General features: G+C 42.1%; 2 protein-coding genes across 3 annotated transcripts in view; one reads left to right on the top strand and one right to left on the bottom strand.

The window, feature by feature from the left end:
* LOC309627931 (uncharacterized protein) overlaps nt 1-19,050 on the top strand; it is a 197,473-nt gene that overhangs the window by 131,584 nt on the left and 46,839 nt on the right. The gene's annotated exons all lie outside the window — the stretch shown is intronic.
* On the bottom strand, nt 7,211-18,161 carry SPINK2 (serine peptidase inhibitor Kazal type 2; the record flags this gene model as incomplete). The annotated part of the gene is given in 5 exon segments (XM_082391592.1): nt 7,211-11,699; nt 12,475-12,584; nt 17,931-17,997; nt 17,999-18,071; nt 18,104-18,161. Coding segments are annotated over 5 exon segments (354 nt in total). The 3' UTR covers nt 7,211-11,653.

Below are 19,050 nucleotides of genomic sequence, written 5' to 3'. Positions count from 1 at the left end.
GCACTGGCCAGGAATTATTCCGTGACGGGGAGAACACTTGGCAAAAGTCTGTAAAAGATCATTGGTGGGCTCTTTCTGGCCCTTAGATTTGTTGGTTCAAATAAAATTTCCTTTCATCTCATGGCTTTTAAATTAAAATCTTTCTTCTTTCTTTAAAAAAAACAAATTTTAAAAGGAATATTTTATTATAATTATCAAAGTAGTGTATATTCCTTGAAGAAAAATTTGTGTAAAATTATTTAATTTTGTTAATGTTTTGATGTATTTCTTCCCTGACTTTTTAAATCTTTTTCCATATAATGAAACCTAATTTTACTTCGGGACAGAAAAAAAGCCACAGAACTATGAAATCTAATTGTATCATAAATGTTATGTAAACATGATCTCTTCTCCACAGTAAGAAAATAGGCTTTTGAATATGATAGAGTACTACGAAACAGAATTGACTTTTTTTCCTACAAAATTTTAAATGTAAAGGATAGCATTTTAGATTATAGAATCTCAAACTTTGCTTGTAATTTCAATTCTATGGATTAAGAATACTTTAGTGAATGAAACTATTAGACACATTAAATATCTCATTTTCAAGACAGAAAAATAAAACTCTTTGCTCTAAAGATGGACTGTGGGAGTTATGGTAATTTAGCAGTGTAAATGATCCAGTCATTGACAAATGCTTCAGATGTTGGTCATATTTCTAAATGCTGTATACATATGTTGCGTGCCCCCCAGCTATGGAGAATGTAGAAACAAAGGCATTATAAGAAGAGCTGAGGGGCTTCCCTGGTGGCATATTGGTTAAGAATCCGCCTGCCAATGCAGGGGACACGAGTTTGAGCCCTGGTCCAGGAAGATCCCACATGCCACGGAGCAACTAAGCCCCTGCGCCACAACTACTGAGCCTGCGTCTAGAGCCCGCGAGCCACAACTACTGAAGCCCACACGCCTAGAGCCCGTGCTCTGCAACAAGAGAAGCCACTGCAAAGGGAAGCCTGCGCACCGCAGCTAGAGAAAGCCCGTGTGCAGCAACAAAGACCCAACGCAGCCAAAAATAAATAAATTTTTTTTAAAAAAGAGCTGAGAATGAGTCATTTGTGTCTCCAAGTACCTTTCCTTCTATATCTCGTTTGTTGTATGTGTCATCTAGATGTGTATATAACACGATATAAATATGGGTGATGGTGTCAAAGAGAGTCTGTGGCCAAGGCCTAGAATAGGCTGGGAGGAAACGGACCATATCTTTAGCTGCTTTATCTGATCCTTTATTTTCTCAAGAGTTCTCAATCTTTTTGATCTGCAGATCATTTTAATTCTACAGGAAAAATGTCCACAGTCCACCTACTTCTTGTGTATCACTTTTAAAAAAAGTATATGAACATTTTATCACTTTCAATATAGAAAAATAAAACTTCCCACCAAAAAAACTTCCTTCTGTAAAGACAGCCTATGGGAATTATGTAATTTGGTCATTTAAATGACCAGTTATTGGCGACTGCAAATGGCTATTATTATGCATACATACAAAATAATGCTGTGTAAGTTTAAACAACTTTACCAAAAAGTCTATTGAATATTAAGCTATTAATTATAATACCTCAAAGTCTCTTGTTGTTATTACACATTTCTACATGTTAACATGCTTGTAATCCATGCCCTATTTTTGGTGCTCTTCTTTTTATTTATTTATTTTATTTATTTATTTTTTCTACCTAATTTGACTTACAATGAGGCCAAAATATGATACAATGGAGAGTTGACAAGAGAGTGAGGAAATGGGCACTCTTGCTCACGTGCAAGGTCACAAAGCTGGGAAGAAGGCAAAACAAAATCAAAGCCAAAGTCTTATCAGAGTCCCAAACAGAATGATGTGTTCTCTCTCCACCAGTACTCACTGCCTCCTGGACTTGGAATCCTGTCTCTTGAGTAGAACCAAGGATGATGTCATTCACCTTCAGACTGTAGGGGAATTAGTGAATGTAACCTCCAGTGAGTATCAATCTATGTCCTTCCTGGTGAACACACTGCTGTAGCCTCTTCTTATCTCTGAAACTTCACAAAGTAGCTTGAATAAAGTGTTTTCAGTGGGCGATAACTGGATTAGACCAATGTCACGTGGATCGTGCAGGGTCTGGCCCTGTGATACGGTTGTTTTTATTCTCACTCCAACTGCTGGTCCAGCAGAGCCTTCTCCCTGCTCCGCACTTTTGTGGTCGCGCTGACTTTCTGAGGCTCAACTGGCATCACATGCAGATTCCCCAAGTCATGTGCATTTCTGATATTAACCTAAGCTCCAAGCTTCTCTTCTCTCTTCGGCGGAGGCTTCCGAAGTCTGTATGTCATGCGCTCCTCCCCCAAGACTGGCCAGGGCCGGCTCACTTCCAAGCTTCTAGAGGATGCTCCGCCCCCACCCTGTGATGGGGAAAGTAGGAGGTCTTTCCCTCGTTTAGAAGGAGGAGAATCTCCAAGTTGAACCGAAATACAGTTAAAGGAAAGAAATGTTCATTTTAAAGAACTTTAACGTGTAATGGAAACATATGTCTGTTCAGTTTTCTTTTAAACCCCTAGGGTGGTACTCTTCTTTTTAAATCCATTTTTATTCTTTGAAATATATGAGATTCAAATCTAGATCAAGATGGTGGAAAATATCTATCCCGTATATTTTAGTGGGATTTGCATTTTAGACTACTCTAAGGAGATAATCTGAAGGGTCCAGAGAGCTCTGCTTGACCAGCACCAGTGGAGGAGAGTGGTCTACTCTAGGGCATGCGAGGGCAGAGTAAAAGACGGGGCCCACATTCCTCGAGATGCATGTATGGTCAGGCCACTCAAGATGGCTCTTCTCTTCCTCTGTACATCCCCTGCTCGACCGGTCCCTGCTTCACTCACAGGACTATCCAATCCTCTTAATTACAGGGCTTAATCAGTAACTAATTGTGTGCTTGCCCCTGCCGCAGCCGCTGGTTTCCCTGGCAACTGACGAGCCAAACCGACGTCAATTCCCCCTATAAATGGTAGCCTCCTTCTCCTGCCGTGTCCTGCCTGCAGTCTGCCGTCCACCGTAGGGTGTCACTCCAGGACCCTTTTGCTTCTGACATGTAAGCTCCCTTGTCTGATAAACGGGATAAACGGTTGATGTCTCTGTCACTGTCTCCCGGTTCTTTTTTTTTTTTAAAGTATTTGCTTATTTATTTATTTATGGCTGTGTTGGGTCTTCGTTTCTGTGTGAGGGCTTTCTCTAGTTGTGGCGAGCGGGGGCCACTCTTCATTGCGGTGCGCGGGCCTCTCACTATCGCGGCCTCTCTTGTTGCGGAGCACAGGCTCCAGACGCGCAGGCTCAGTAGTTGTGGCTCACGGGCCTAGTTGATCCGCGGCATGTGGGATCTTCCCAGACCAGGGCTGGAACCCGTGTCCCCTGCATTGGCAGGCAGATTCTCAACCACTGCGCCACCAGGGAAGCCCTGTCTCCCGGTTCTTTATTCAGTCTCGACGCTGGGCAACTACAAGGGTGCAGGCCTGCGGGGTGCAGCCCAACAGTGCAGCTCGTCAGAGCTGAGGATACAGAAAGCCAACCAAGGCCACAAGTAACTGTGTCAGATTCATGGCTCTAATCCTTCTGGCTTGTGGTTTCTCTTGCCATCTCAGTTGAGCATTTCACTCTGATAGACACTGTTAGAAAGAATTCCACATGCCCCAAGGAATTTTGCAATTGTACTTCCCATCTATCACCTCTAGCTCTCTGCCATCCTTGCCTGCTCCTAAAGGGGGGGAAGGGGAAATTACAAAACTGAAAGCTAATGCTAAGCCAGTGATTAGCGATAATTATCACGGTGATGTCTACCAATCAGATCCAGAGAGACAATGCCATTTTGGGCAACTCTCAACCCAATTGCTCCTCAGTTTACTCATCTGTAAAGGACATTGGACCAGTTATACCTAAGTCTGTACCAGTTCAAACTCTGGGAATATGTATTTTATACTCGGGCTTCACAGGCAGAAAAAGTGTTTGGTTCAGCCAAGAAACCAGCAACAACAAGAGTGTGTCAAAATAACTTTATATTGTCCAACCCAATACCTTAAAAAAATGAATAAAACAAAGTGCTTCCTTAAAAATAAATATTGTTGATCAAATATTCCAATAAACTAGGACGTAGATCACTTATGTCAAGGCTCATGGCCTTGGTGCACGTCACGCACCTGGTGAGGAAGTGGCTGTCCCTGGAGGTTGAATGAGAGTGATTTCTTTCTGACTGTTGGAACCTGCTTTACTGCCTGAATTTCAGACTCTCCTGCTGTTCAGAATACTCTTACCTTCCTAAATCTGGCCATAGAATACAGAAGCCAACAGAATGGAACTGACTTAAGCTAGCCAGCCCACAAATAGGTATTAGACACCTACTGTATGTCAAGCTAGGAATATAGTAGAGAAGATGACAGGTAAGTGTTCTAGCCTCATGGAATTTATAGTTTATAGCAGACATCAGGTTTTTAGTTTCCAGAAGTGAGAGTTGTTTGCTTTTCAGAGGAACTTAAGAGTATGGTCCTATAGACTCTGCATGAACAGGGCTACGTTTCGTTCATCACTGTAGACCCAATGCTGAGTACATAATAGATATCCACAAATGTTCATGGCATAATTGAGGGAATAATCAGATATAAACTGGATACTTAACAAAAAACCTAAACCAAGTTTGAGATATGCTCCAAGAATCGTTCAAGATCACCTGGACATTCAGTCTCATTCCCTTTTTCAGAGTAATGAAGGAAAAAATTGCAATTCACTGTGGGCCGAGAGTCAGAACCTTGTTTCCTTTGTGGTGTGTGGGTTGTGTATTTATTTGCCTGTTGTGGGGGGAAGGAAGGAATTCAGGGAGGTTAGTGGTTTTGTTGTCATTATTTTGTGAAGCCTCCTGGGCTATTTTTTTCTTCCTTTAATCAACAAATACGCACTGTGCTAGGCACTGTCCCAGGCACTGAAGATACCATGATGAGCAGGACTGGCAAGATCTCTGTCCTCTGAGAGCTTCTATTTCAGAACTCTCCATGGATTGGTGGACTCTTCTTTTCTCCACTTACTTTGGGTGACTCTGATGATTACATATCACTTTTATAATGAGAACATTTTTAAGAGGATTAAAAAAAGAGACTTCTTCAACAAAGGATGGATACAAACCTGAGTTTTCAGTACAACTCTGAGTGAGCATATTTGAGCACCACTGCTTCCATTGCACCAAAAGAAAAGGAGACCAGGCACTAGTTTACCGCAGAGAATATGTAAATAGGCACAACCTTTTCAGAAAGAAATTTTACAGTCTCTTTCAACATTTTAAATTTGTTCGTCTTCCAACCAAGTGATTCCAGTCTTATGAATGTATCCTACAGATTGCTTGCAAAAATAAAGAAGGATATATGTGAAACATTATTTGTGATGGTGGAAAATGAAAAATAACCTAACTGGCCATCACAAGGGAACTGCATAAATAGATCATTGTATGTCTGTATAACAGAATACAATAACGTTCTTCTTAAAATGAAGTAGTAACATATACACACTACTATATATAAAATAGATAACCAACAAGGACCTACTTTATAGCACAGGGAACTATACTCAACCAAGAGAATTCTCATAAACAATCCAAATACAAAACAGAGACTGGATAAATTATGACACAATAATATAATGGAATACCATGTAGCTTTTACAAAGAGGAAACTGTATATTAATATGAAAACCTAATATAAAGGAGAAAAGCAAGTTTACAGGATGTATATGTATAGATGTTTTATAATAATAGAAGGTTGTACAGAAAAGCACAGAAGTATTGATAGTTCAATGTCATAAAAACAATACTGCAGGGACTTCCTTGGTGGTGCAGTGGATAAGACTCCGTACTCCCAATGCAGGGGGCCAGGGTTCGATCCCTGGTCAGGGAACTAGATCCCACATGAATGCCACAACTAAGAGTTCACATGCCACAACTAAGGAGCCTGAGTGCCACAACTAAGGAGCCCTGGAGCTGCAACTAAGGAGCACACATGCTGCAACTAAGGAGCCTGCCTGCCACAAATAAGACCCCATGCAACCAAATAAATATTTTTTTAAAAAAACACTGAAACAAAATCCTTATAACACATGTTTACACATTTGAGTTTCTTTTTGAAATACCATTATTATCAGTTTTTTTCCTGAATATAAAAGTCTTCCATGCTCACTGTAGTGGGCAATAATTGTTTTATCACCTCACACACTTAAGAATTGCTTGAATTTATTAGTAGATGAGTTTCTTTTAACAACCCAACTCAAACTGCTAGGAGCAAAAAAGAAGAAGAAGAAGAGGACGAGGACGAAGAGGACAAAGAGGAAGAAGAAGGAGAAGAAAAATAAAAAGGAAGGTGTTGGGGGATGGGCAGCGGGCCAGCTCACAGATTCAAAGGAAAAGTTGACCAACTAAGAATGATCCATGGCAAGGTAGAAAACAGGGGTGCTCCAGGAACCCTAATGCCGGGAACCAGACTTTTTAAAATTTTATTGAAGTGTAGTTGATTTACAGTGTTGTGTTAATTTCTGCTGTACAGCAAAGTTATTCAGTTATACATATATGTATACATATTCTTTTTCATCCTCTTTTCCATTATGGTTTATCACAGGATATTAAATACCATTCCCTGTGCTATACAGTAGGTCCCTGTTGGTTATCCATCCTATATATAATAATTTGCACCTGCTAACCCCAAACTCCCAATCCTTCCCTCCCCACTTCCCCTTCCCCTTGGCAACCACAAGTCTGTTCTCTATGTCTGAGTCTGTTTCTGTTTCATAGATATGTTCATTTGTGTTGTATTTCAGATGCCACATATAAGTGATATCATATGGTATTTGTATTTCTCTTTCTGACTTACTTCGCTTAATATGATAATCTCTAGGTCCATCCATGTTGCTACAAATGGCATCATTTCATTCTTTTTTATGGCTGAGTAATATTGTATATATGTGCCACATCTTCTTTATCCATTCATCTGTTGATGGACATTTAGGTTGTTTCCATGTCTTGGCTATTGTAAATAGTGCTGCTATGAACATAATGGTGCATATATCTTTTTGAATTAGAGTTTTGTCTGGTTATATGCCCAGGAGTGGGATTGCTGGATCACATGGCAACTCTATTGTTAGTTTTCTGAGGAACCTCCATACTGTTCTCCATAGTGGCTGCACCAATTTACATTCCCACCAACAGTGTAAGAGGATTCCCTTTTCTCCACACCCTCTCCAGCATTTATTATTTGAAGACTTTTAAAAATTTTATTTATTTATTATATTATTTATTTTTGGCTGCATTGGGTCTTTGTTGCTGCACGTGGACTTTCCCTAGTTGCGGCAAGTGGGGGCTACTCTTCATTGCAGAGTGTGGGCTTCTCACTGTGGTGGCTTCTCTTGTCATGGAGCACAGGCTCTAGGTGCGTGGGCTTCAGTAGTTGTGGCACGTGGGCTCAGTAGTTGTGGCTCCCAGGCTCTAGAGCACAGGCTCAGTAGTTGTGGTGTATGGGCTTAGTTGCTCCGCATCATGTGGGATCTTCCTGGGCCAGGGATCGAACCCATGTCCCCTGCATTGGTAGGCGGATTCCTAACCACTGTGCCACCAGGGAAATCCATTTGCAGACTTTTTAATGATGGACATTCTGACTGGTGTGAGGTGGTACCTCATTGTAGTTTTGATTTGCATTTCTCTAATAATTAGCAATGATGAGCATCTTTTCATGTGTCTCTTGGCCATCTGTATGTCTTCTTTGGAGAAAAGTCTATTTAGGATTTCTGCCCATTTTTTGATTGGGTTGTTTGGTTTTTGTTATTGAATTGTATGTGCTGTTTGTGTATTTTGGAAATTAAGCCCTTGTTGGTTGCATTATTCGTAAACATTTTCTCCCAGTCCATAGTTTGTCTTTTTGTTTTGTTTATGGTTTCCTTTGCTGTGCAAAAGCTTATAAGTTTGATTAGGTCCCATTTGTTTATTTTTGCTTTTATTTCTATTGCCTTGGGAGACTGACCGAAGAAAACATCTATACAATTTATGTCATCGAATGTTTTGCCTATGTTCTCTTCTAGGAGTTTTACGGTTTCATGTCTTATATTTAAGTGTTTAATCCATTTTGAGTTTATTTTTGTGTATGGTGTGAGGGTGTGTTCTAACTTTATTGATTTACATGTGGCTGTCCAGCTTTCCCAGCACCATTTGCCAAAGAGATCATCTTTTCCCCATCATATATTCTTGCATCCTTTGTCAAAATTTAACGAATCCTAAGTTTGTGGATTTATTTCTGGGCTCTCTATTCTGTTCCATTGATCCACATGTCTCTTTTTGTGCCAATACCATGATGTTTTGATTACTTTAGCTTTGTAGTATTGTCTGAAGCCTAGGAGGGTTATGCCTCCTGCTTTGTTCTTTTTCCTCAGTATTAGTTTGGCAATTCTGGGTCTTTTATGTTGGAACCAGAATGTTGAGCTCCACCAAGACTCTCTGGGTCTCGGGTCTCTGCTCTCCTTGGCACGTTGGCCTCATGCTGTCCTAACGCAGTCTTTCTTTGTAGTGAGGGATCATGACTTCCAGCAGCTTTCAGTGACAAAGACTCTCAATCCCACCACCTAAAAGGAAAAGGGCTCTTCTCTGAGGAAGGACTCTGAATGGTCAGAAACCCACTGCAGACCAACCTCTGTGACCAGGGTAGGGGGAATTATTACTGGTCATGACTGGTCTAATTTGGACCAGGTGCTCACCCTTCAACCTGTCACCACCAGGGTCAGGGATACAGGATCATGTAAGAAAGCGGCAGCTCCATTCAGCCAGAAGTCTGGAGTGGAGTGGAGAAGGAGAGTGGGAAGCAGAAACAGTGCTTTTTTGGAGCAGAAGAAGGAAGAGTTGTTGGGTAAAACAGATGATTAGTGTATGCTGCATGAGCATAACTTTCTTCTAGATATTTTTAAGTTATTTTCATCATGTGTATATATACATATAAACATTCAAGTGCCAAGAATGTATTTATAAGGATATTCTCTGAAATAGTTTTATAATCATTAAAAACTGTAAGCAACCTATAGTTAACATCTACTGATATTTTTTCTTCTTGAATTTTCCCCTTTTTTCCCTCTGGGAACATTGCACCCAAGTGCTCATCTCAGCTGAACCAATCACATATCACCCTACTTCCTGTGACTACAGCAATTGGCCTGAAGGGTGGGTGTGTGATCCAGTGTGAATCGATCTGTCTTGGCCCAGAAAAGGATCATTTTCTTTTCAGGTAGTGAGATGGTGGGGCTGTGACTCAGGCAGACTTTTTCACCTGGAGCTGTTAAAAAAGAATCATCTCCTGTCAGATCAGGAAGCTGCTAGGACACGATCTGGAGCCACCAATTCTGCCTCCCACACAGGGGGTAAAGCTAGTCTATGAAGGAAGACTCCCCCCACTCTTCTGCAAATGTGACTAAATGGGCCAATTTCCTCCTTACCTAAGGCTAGTTTGAATTGGAATTCTTGCAGTTTCAACCACGAGACTCCTAATATCTGAATACATATCAATAGAGCTGGGTAACTTATGGCACAATAAAATACTTTTAAGTGTAGCTTTTAAAAAGAACAAACTACATATATTGACGTAACAAACAAATATAAGGAGAGAAGCAAGTTTACAGGACAGGCGTGTGTTTCTGTGTGTGTGTGATTTTATATACACCACATACTTACGGAGACTGTGTTCCAAAAGGTTAATATTGGTTACCTCTGGAGGCTAGTATGGGAAAGACTTTCACTTTTTAAATACATTTCTGTGTATTTTTTTAAAATAAATTTATTTATTTATTTTTGGCTGCGTTGGGCCTTCGTTGCTGCACGTGGGCTTTCTCTAGTTGTGGTGAGCGGGGGCTACTCTTCATTGCAGTGTGCGGGCTTCTCATTGCGGTGGCTTTTCTTGTTGCGGAGCACGGGCTCTAGACTCACAGCGTTCAGTAGCTGTGGCACGCGGGCTCAGTAGTTGTGGCTCATGGGCTATAGAGCTGTGGCACGCAGGCTAAGTAGCTGTGGCATGTGAGCTTAGCTGCTCCACGACATGTGGGATCTTCCCAGACCAGGGCTCGAACCCGTGTCCCCTGCATTGGCAGGCGGAGTCTTAACCACTGTACCACCAGGGAAGCCCTCTGTGTATTTTTTTTAACTTTCTGAAAATCATATACCACTTTTATAAAACTTTTAAGCCAAAAATAACTATAGGACATAACGTAATTGTGGCACATTTATGTTATACAACTTCCCACTTCATTGCCTCTGTTCCATTTAAGAACAGATGTCTGGGAATTTGGAGACCAGGCTTTTAGTCCAGACTGTTTTGCATGTATTCTATAACCTTGGGCAAGTTGGTTTGCCTCTGCAGGCCTCAGTTTCTTCCTCCCTAAGAGGGGTACTTAAGTAACAGTAGCTACTATTTCAGTGGTTTCCATGTGCCAAGTGCTGTGCTAAGCAGTTTCCTCACAGCAGCTCCATGGGTAGAGCATTATCCCCCTTTTCCAGATAAGAAAACAGAAGCTCAAGTAAGTATTGGAATCAGAATTCAAATTCATGTTTAGTCCATCCCCCAAAGCCATGTTCTTTTCACTGCACACTCTCCCAGCCACCTCTTGCCTCACGTCTCACAGTTTCCTGGCCCTAGAATGCACTTAAATCCAGGACTTGACTCAAAATCCTCTATCTAGAAAACACTATCTTTCTAAATTAACCTTTGGTCACTTTTATTATTGCTATGTCTGTTCTTTACGTTGCATCAAACTCTAAGACAGGATGTCTCAATCTCAGCACTACTGACATTTTGGACTGAAAATTTCTTGGTTGTTGGGAGCTGGATGTCTTTGGCAGTATCCCTGGCTTCTACCCGCTATATGTCAGGAGCACCCACCCTTCAAGTTGTGACACCAAAAATGCTTCCAGACATAGTCGCAAATGTCCCCTGGGGGATAATCACCCAGGGTTGAGAATCAGTGTCCTAAAAAAAGGGAAAAGGCAAATTCCTGCATTAACCCTGAAGGAACACTGTTTTGAAAGGAGTTATGGAATCTTATAAGTATTTTTACCTGCATGATTCTTGGACTCTACCAGCTCAGGCTAAAGTCAGCTCCAGTGTCTCATCTCACATTATCTGCTTTGTGCAGAACACTGTACCAGTTACACATACATTACATATCCAAGATTTAGGGAAATGGGGAAGGAGAATAAACCTTGTCCTCTAAAAAAATGACTCCACTTCTCCCTTAGTGAAATTCACTTCTGCCTCAGAGGAAAAGAGCCACATGAGGCTGCTCAGTGAGAATGGATATTCAACAGGGAACAGTGGTAATTGAATACGATGCTGATTTTATTCCAACTAAATAAAGCAGCACATAAGTCATCTGGGCAATAAGCTTAACTCAAGGCGCAAAAGCCAAGAAACAAGTATCTTTGTTTGTTTGTTTTAATTATTAGTCACAGTCTATGGCTCTCTTCCATACCTCATCTCAGAAAATGTGGGTTAACATTTCACACAGAGTAACATAGGAAAAGAGAAAAAGGGAAGATGAAATTCATTTAGTGTGCAGTTAAAGGTGGTTTCTCCAATTTCTCTTCTGTGAACTGTTCCATCAGCATGGTCCACTTTGGATTATTTTAATATCATGACCATCTTCCCTGCAAAATGAACAACCATAAAAACACATTTATTACCTACCATATTGAAACTGTCCCCCTCTTTGTATTAAAAAGACCCACGTCATTATACATTAGATTCTTTCCAGGGTGACACTGAATTAGTCATTTTTAAAGCTAAATCTAGGAAATTATGAGGGCAAAAGCCCAACTCTGCCATTTTTTTCCTAACCTAATGGCACAAGGAACTATCCCCAAAGAATCACTCTGAGAAGCCCTAGTAATTTCCTGAAGACTGAGTTCAGAGAATGGACCCCTGAAATACAAAGCAGCATACCTGGAGGGGGAGTCATGATCACCTGATCTGGTCAGGTATGTTACATGAAGGGCATCAGGTATAATATCAATACACTTATTACTGAGCATTCTAACAGCTAGAGTTATTAAGATCTGTTTTCTGACCAGTAGTGCAGGCTGTGTAGGTCGCCTGTACATGCCCTCTGAATTTAATAGAACATTTACTACTCCACAGAGTTTAACTACTAAATATATTCTTAATTTTGGGAAACTACCCATCCCTGGATAGTACCATCACTTCATTATTTGGTCTATAATTGATTAATCACTCACCTCATTCTCTAACCTTGACCTAGAAAATGTACTGAAGGAGTCTGTGTCTTTTTAAATGTCAGTCTTAAAATAGAACTACTTATGTCTCATTTGATTCTTATGTCCAAGACTCACAACTTCCTAAGTTATCAAAATGCAAGATAAGAACTAAAGAAAACTTGGCTAGTTTATACTGTAAAATTGTTACCTGATTTTCATGCACAGAGTACACTCATTGGGATACGTGGACATGTCACTTCCACACACAGGGCTAAAGTCCCTGGGACATCCTGGTAATTTATACTGATTGCAGTTTGGCTAGAAAAGAGAAAGGAAGACAGAAATTGGAGAATAACTTGAGACGTTCTCATCACAAAATAGCTGAGGGGAGGACAAAGTCCCAAGCTTCCCTAGATTTCCTAGAAACAGCCTACAGAAAGATTTCTATTTTCCACACACACACACAAAAAAGTTTTTCTAATGCAAAAATCAGATGCAGTGTTGAAGCAATGGGTCAATACCTGCTATGTAAGAAAAGGACCTCAGAGGAAGGTTCTCTCTGGCTGATTTTTAAATTAAAGTCCAAGACATGTCACCAAACCTACTTTACTATCCTCCAGCTTCATAATTTGCTCTTCACTACCATCTCCATGAGAATGTCCTGTTACATTCCACCTAATCCCTGGGCATAATGCCCAGACACACTCAGGAATCCTGTCTGGACTTTTAAGATACTGGCATTGAAGCAACAGCATTAAAGAAAGCAGTAGGTTCAGAATTAGATCTCAGGGGTTGTTATGGGTTTAATTGTGTCCACCCAGAAAGATATGTTAAAGTCCTAACCCCCAGTACCTCAGAATGTGACCATATACGGAAATACGGTCTTTATATAGGTAATCAACTTAAGGTTAGTAGAATTGGCCTTAATCCAATATGACTGGTGTCCCTATAAAAAGGGAAAATTTGGACACAGAGTCACACACAGAGGGAAGATCGTGTGAAGACATCGAGAGAATGCCATTTACAAGCCAAGGAATGCCTGAGGCTACCAGATACTAGGCAAGAGGAATAGAACTTCCTCTCTCGGAAGGAAGCAACCCTGCCAACACCTTGAGTTTGGACTTCTAGCCTTGAGAACTGTGAGACAATTCATTTCCGTTGTGTAAGATACTCGGTTTGTGGCTTTATTACGGCAGCCCTAAGAAACCGATATGGGGTCATGGAACTCAACCCTCAGATTTCATGGAATTGAGGCCGGATAGGTAACATGTCTTGTGCATAGCCACTAGTCTCTAGCCGGGCCAGGGCTAGAAATGGTCACAATGGTCACACCATGGTGTGCAGAGTCCCACTTTAATAACAGGTTAAATATATGGCCTGCTGTATTTCTGTTTTGTGTGTGCATGTATGTTTTAGTAAATAGTGATTACCTTTCCTCACTTCAGAGTAAGTCACACTGTTTAGCACTCTTAATAAATGAATTACACATTTCTACTGACATTATCTGGATTTATAAAGTGCTAAGCAGGGCTGGCCTTGGGCCAAACTCTGAAGTAAAGAAATTTTTTGACCCTTTCCATCCTCTGTTCAGCCCTCTATCTCCATTTCGGAGCCTAATGTGTTTCTTGCAGCTCCAGGCTCACTAAGATGATGCCTTCCAGGGCTTCCACAGGAGAGTAGATGCCCTCTTATCCAATGAGATTGGGACAAGTTGTTCTTGGTCATTTAACTGAAAAAGTCAATTAAAGCATGTAAACCGTAACACAAAATATAACATACCCTAAATATTTTATCTTAAAACATATAAATGAAAATAAAATTGTCACTCTTTTGATGTAAGGCAATGACAGGGCACTTGGCCAGCTGTAATGCTATCTACACTAAGATAACCTCCCTTGCAGCTAGTTATGACCACATGATCAAAATCAGGCTGATGGGATATGAGTGGAATTATTGTGTAGTAGCTTCTGGGAACCTCCTTTAAAAGAAAGTTGGTACCTGTCCTCTGCTTCTCCCAATTTTTATTCTCCTTTGTCCATTCCTCCATCCTGCTCCTGGGTGCATGGAGCTCTACTTTTTATCTTACAGACCGGGAGGCCAAAGGCCACATCCTAAGATGGCAGCTCTGTGAGCTGTTATTTTGAGTCGTTGTTTCTTGCAGCTGAATCTAATCCTACCTGACACAAGACATAAGACTTTTCCTATGAATGTTTCAACTAGAGTTTTGTGTACTAACACTGCAAAAATCATACCCACAATAAATCACCTATGATTTCTTTAAAATGGAATTTCTCAACCCCATTCATATTTTGGACCAGATAATTCTTTGCTGTGTGAGGCTGTGCACCGTAGGAAGTTTAGTAGCATCTCTGTTCTCTATCCACTAGATGCCAGTGACAACTCCCTGGTCATGACAATCAAAATGACAGTCTAAATGTCAGCTGGGGGGTAAAACTGCCCCTTTTAAATATGGTGAGACTTTATAGACACTGGCACAGCAAGGTAATATACAATTTAAAAAAATAATTCCCCAATTATTTTCAGTTGTTTTACCTACACCTAATTTAATTTGTTTTTAGCATTTTGTCTTTCAGCAAGTCTTTCAAAAGCATTTGACACATTTCTCATATAAACAGCTTTATTTCTTTACACTCATGTTTATGCTGTCTTTACATTTTTAATTAAAATAGGACTGGCAACTGGCATAACAGGCTTGTGAACACACACACCTGAGTCTTGGTCAGCACATAACACCACTGATGGAAAATAAGCTTTACTGGCATACAGGAGAGTAGTTAAGCAAGAAGGTAACCTGTCTATAACCAGTGAGTAATCGATCTGCTGTGGGAATCGTTCAGAGAGCAAGGAGAGGGTCGTATGTGAGTCTGCTGAAGTGGAGGATGCCTGATTGAGTTTTTACTGTTATTATCCCCCATTTTCTGAAAGAAAATCAAACCCAAGAAAACGAGTCATCTGATCAAAAGTAATATTGGGCACCCATTAAGTGCTGAAGACTGGGTATCAAATAACAAATAAGACATCATCCATGACCACAGGAGTATACCGCCTACTAGGGGAAGACAGGCAATTACAATTCAGTGCTCTGATGGGCTAGTGAAGAGCACCAATCTGGAGTCAGAATGCCTGGGTTGGACCCATAGTTGCACCATTTCCATGTGACCTTGACCAAGGAGATAATAATGGTACCTACTTCATAGTGCTATAAAAAGTTAAATGAGGGAATTCCCTGGCTGTCCAGTGGTTAGGACTCCACACTTTCACTGCCAAGGGCCTGGGTTCAATCCCTGGTTGGGGAACTAAGATCCCACAAGCCTTGCTGCGTGGCCAAAAAAAAAAAACAAAAAAACAATTAAATGACTTATTCTATATAAAGAATTTAGAACAGTGCTTGGCACATAGTAAATGGTATCTAAACATTTAGTGTTGAAGAAAATCAGAATATGTCACCCCCAAAATATGGCCCTATGACATAAAAATTATTTTGAGCTAAAGGCAGTTAATATGCAACTCTCTCTCTCTTCCCCTTTTCTGCCTAAAGGCAGGATATAAATTCTCCTTTAGTGGACATGACTCTGGACTCTTATCAGCCCAGAAATGGCACCTGAGGAATCTGCAAACAAACCTTACTCCATTAGTTCCCTCCCACTATTTATCTTCCCACTATTTGCCACCCTTGGAAGCCTAAAACCATTTTCCTTTGCCCTGTCATTTATCTACAAACTTATTGCTCTCTGGTAAAGATGCTATATAAGGCAGATTTCTAAGCCACCTCTTTGAGTTACTCATCTCTTGGGTGCTCCCATGTGTATGCACAATGCACTTGTTAATAAACGTTTGTTTATTTTTCTCTTGTTAACCTGTCCTTTGTTATAGGGGCCCCAGCTGAGAACTTAGAAGGGTAGAGGAAAGATTTTTTTCCTCCCCTACACTAGCATGGTGGTGATGATAATGCAGTGTAGTTTGAATGGAAGCACAGAGAAAGTGCATTTATGTCTGCTTTGGAGGAAGAAAACAAGGTGGGAAGGTTTCCTGGAAAAGGTCTACACTGAATTGAATACTCAAAGTTACCTAACCCACGGAGGTCAATCTCCCCATATGTAAAATAATGATATCTATCTATCTTACAAGGTCATTGTGAGAATTGAGAGACTGCATATACAAAGGGACAGTGTCAGACCACATATTAAAATAGAACTCTGACCCATAACCTGTAGCAACTTGCCCAGGAAACCAACCCATTACTTAGAATAACCAACCCAAGAAGCCAACCTGCTATAAATTAGACTTGTCAGAAGTCAGATGGTTATCTCTAGTGCCAGTCCAATAAGCCAAACAGTAAGCTCTGTAACAATTGGCCAAATTGGCCAGGACTTGATTAATAACTGATAGTTTCCCTAAATTTTTGTTCCTGCTTCCAACTTAGGACCAATCAGAGAAAGCCAATATGCCCTCCTAACCAATCACATAGGATTCCTGCCTTTAGTTACCCACTTACAGCCTCCCCATGCCAACAGCTTTGATCAGGGCACACCTGATGCCTTCCCTTTTTCCCACTTTAAAGCTTTCCCACTCCTCTGCCTTTGAGTCTCGGCCAAAAGGCAGGTGATATGCCTGATTCACTTGCTTCATCAGGCTCTGAATAACTAGCTTTTGCTTGTTCTCATTTGGTTGGCCTTCGCTTGCTTCCACAGAATTTAATTTGATAATATACATAAAATGTCTACTACAAGGTGTAACTATTAGGGAAACAAAGCAGGCCTTCAAGGCATGAGCTATTGTCAACCAAATTTTACATTGTGATCCGTATCAAAAAGCCTGCCTGAGAATCTGGTTTCTAAAGAAGCAGTCCACTGTTTCGAAAGTGGCAGGTCAGACCTGAAAACCAGCCCCCAACCCAAACTGTTGAGGGCTTCGCTGTATCAGTAGAAACAATACAAGTGGTTTCCTACTTACTGTTCTGTATTCTGAAGGGTGAGCAAATTGAGTGTTCAAAGAGGCTGCAAGAAGGAAACAGACACTTTAAAGCATGGGGTTAATTAAGGTCAATTCTTGTTCATAAGGGTTTTTTAAAATTCAGCTTGTGATTTATACAGGCCACGTATCTCCCTTTCCCTCTGATGCCTAGCTTCTTTGAACCCCCCTAAGAAGTATGTTCAGTTGTGTTCTGGCACCTCTCCTAGCAGGCACACAGAGGACATTTGGTACCGGTTCCGTAACTGACCACGCTAATAGGATTGCTTGGGAAACTTTGGAGCTACCGAATAAAAGTTAGAGAAGAAACTCAATAATTCACGATGTTCTTTTCCTCTGTGGCTCAAGGTAATAAATGCAAAATTTGACATTAGGTGTTACCGCTTTAACTCCATTTTAAGTGGACATCAAGTCTGGCTGGACTAAGGCCCCTTTCTCATGAGCCCGAGTGCCCGGCGCACTTGGCATTCACAATTCCTGATTCCTGTACATCTCCTGCTGAGGTTCTGTAGGGCCCCTGGTACACAAAAACCCAACTCCCGATCTTGGGCTCCAGGAAATCTGCTTTAAGGGAGAAAGAGCAGACAGCAGGGTCACTAAGAAGATGCTGGGAACGAAGCCCAAGCAAGAACTAAAGAGGGTTGCTGGCTTCACAACGCCAGCCCCTCACACCCCCAAGGTCGTGTCCCTAGACAACCGCTGGGCGGGCCTGGAACCGCCAGTAACGGGTGCGCGGAGGGGAGCCAAGGCCGCCCGGACCCGGGCAGGGGCAGTCGCCAGCGAGACCCCTTCTCGGTAACTCCTCGGCCGGTCCTCCGCGGAGCAGGCCCACAGGTGAGCGTTACCTGCCGAGTCCCAGCAGACCAGGAGCAACAGCCCCAAGCGCAGTGCCTCGAGCGCCATCCTCCGCGGCCGGCGGTCGGGTCCCTGCGCTCCAGCGCCCGCGCGACACGGAGAGCGCCCTCGGGTCGGACACGCGACGGGGTGGGGTGAAGGAGGGGCGGGTAAGAGGAGGAAGAACGGAGCAGGTAGGAGGAGGCGGGAGGGGCAGGAAAGGACGCGTGGGGGGGAGGGGGAGGGGAAGGCAGAGGAGGGGTGGTGGCTGGCCCCCCATCGCCTCACCCCGCTGAGGATGAGAGTAAGCAATTAGAGGGCCACCTCTCCCTGCAGCAAACAAGAACCGTGTAAGAGCCCTGGATAAGCTTGCGGGCTCTCAGTCAACCTCAGTTTCTTCAGCATCTGCTCTGTACCAAGCAGTGTTTGGGGCTGAACTTAAAGGCGGTCCCTGCTGTCTGGAAGCTTTCCAGTGTAGGTGTTGGGGGAGAGGTAACAGGGGGAACTCCAAAACAAGTGAATACAGTAATTTCGAAAATTAAGTGCTAGAGAGTTGGGAGGTGGGAGGAGAAGACTTTCCTTTGGGAGGTCAGGAAAGGCCTTTCAGAGGTGGCAGTTAAGCTGAAAGCTGAAGGATGAGAAGGAAGCCTGGTGAAGACCCTGGGGACAAGTATTCCAGGCTCAAGGAAAAGCGAGTGCGGAAAACTAGAGGCAGGAACCAACTCAGTGTGTTCAGCTGGAGCCCTAGGTGAGGGAGGGGGAAGGGGGAGGGTGATGGAACCACAGGGTCATGAACATGTGTGGTCATGTAGGCCATGATAAGGGGTTTGGATTTGTTCCTGTTGCAGTGGGAAGCCAGTGGAGGATTTTAAGCAGGGGCATGCCCTGATATGACTTACGTCTTAAGAGATTGGATGAAGAATGGAGGAGATAGGTAAGAGTGGAGGCGGGGGGAGAA

The sequence above is a fragment of the Balaenoptera borealis genome (genome assembly GCF_965194805.1).
Source record: "Balaenoptera borealis genome assembly, chromosome: 4".
NCBI lineage: Eukaryota > Metazoa > Chordata > Mammalia > Artiodactyla > Balaenopteridae > Balaenoptera > Balaenoptera borealis.
The sequence above is the reverse complement of the archived record's forward strand: the minus strand, read 5'-3'. Positions and strand labels throughout refer to the sequence as shown.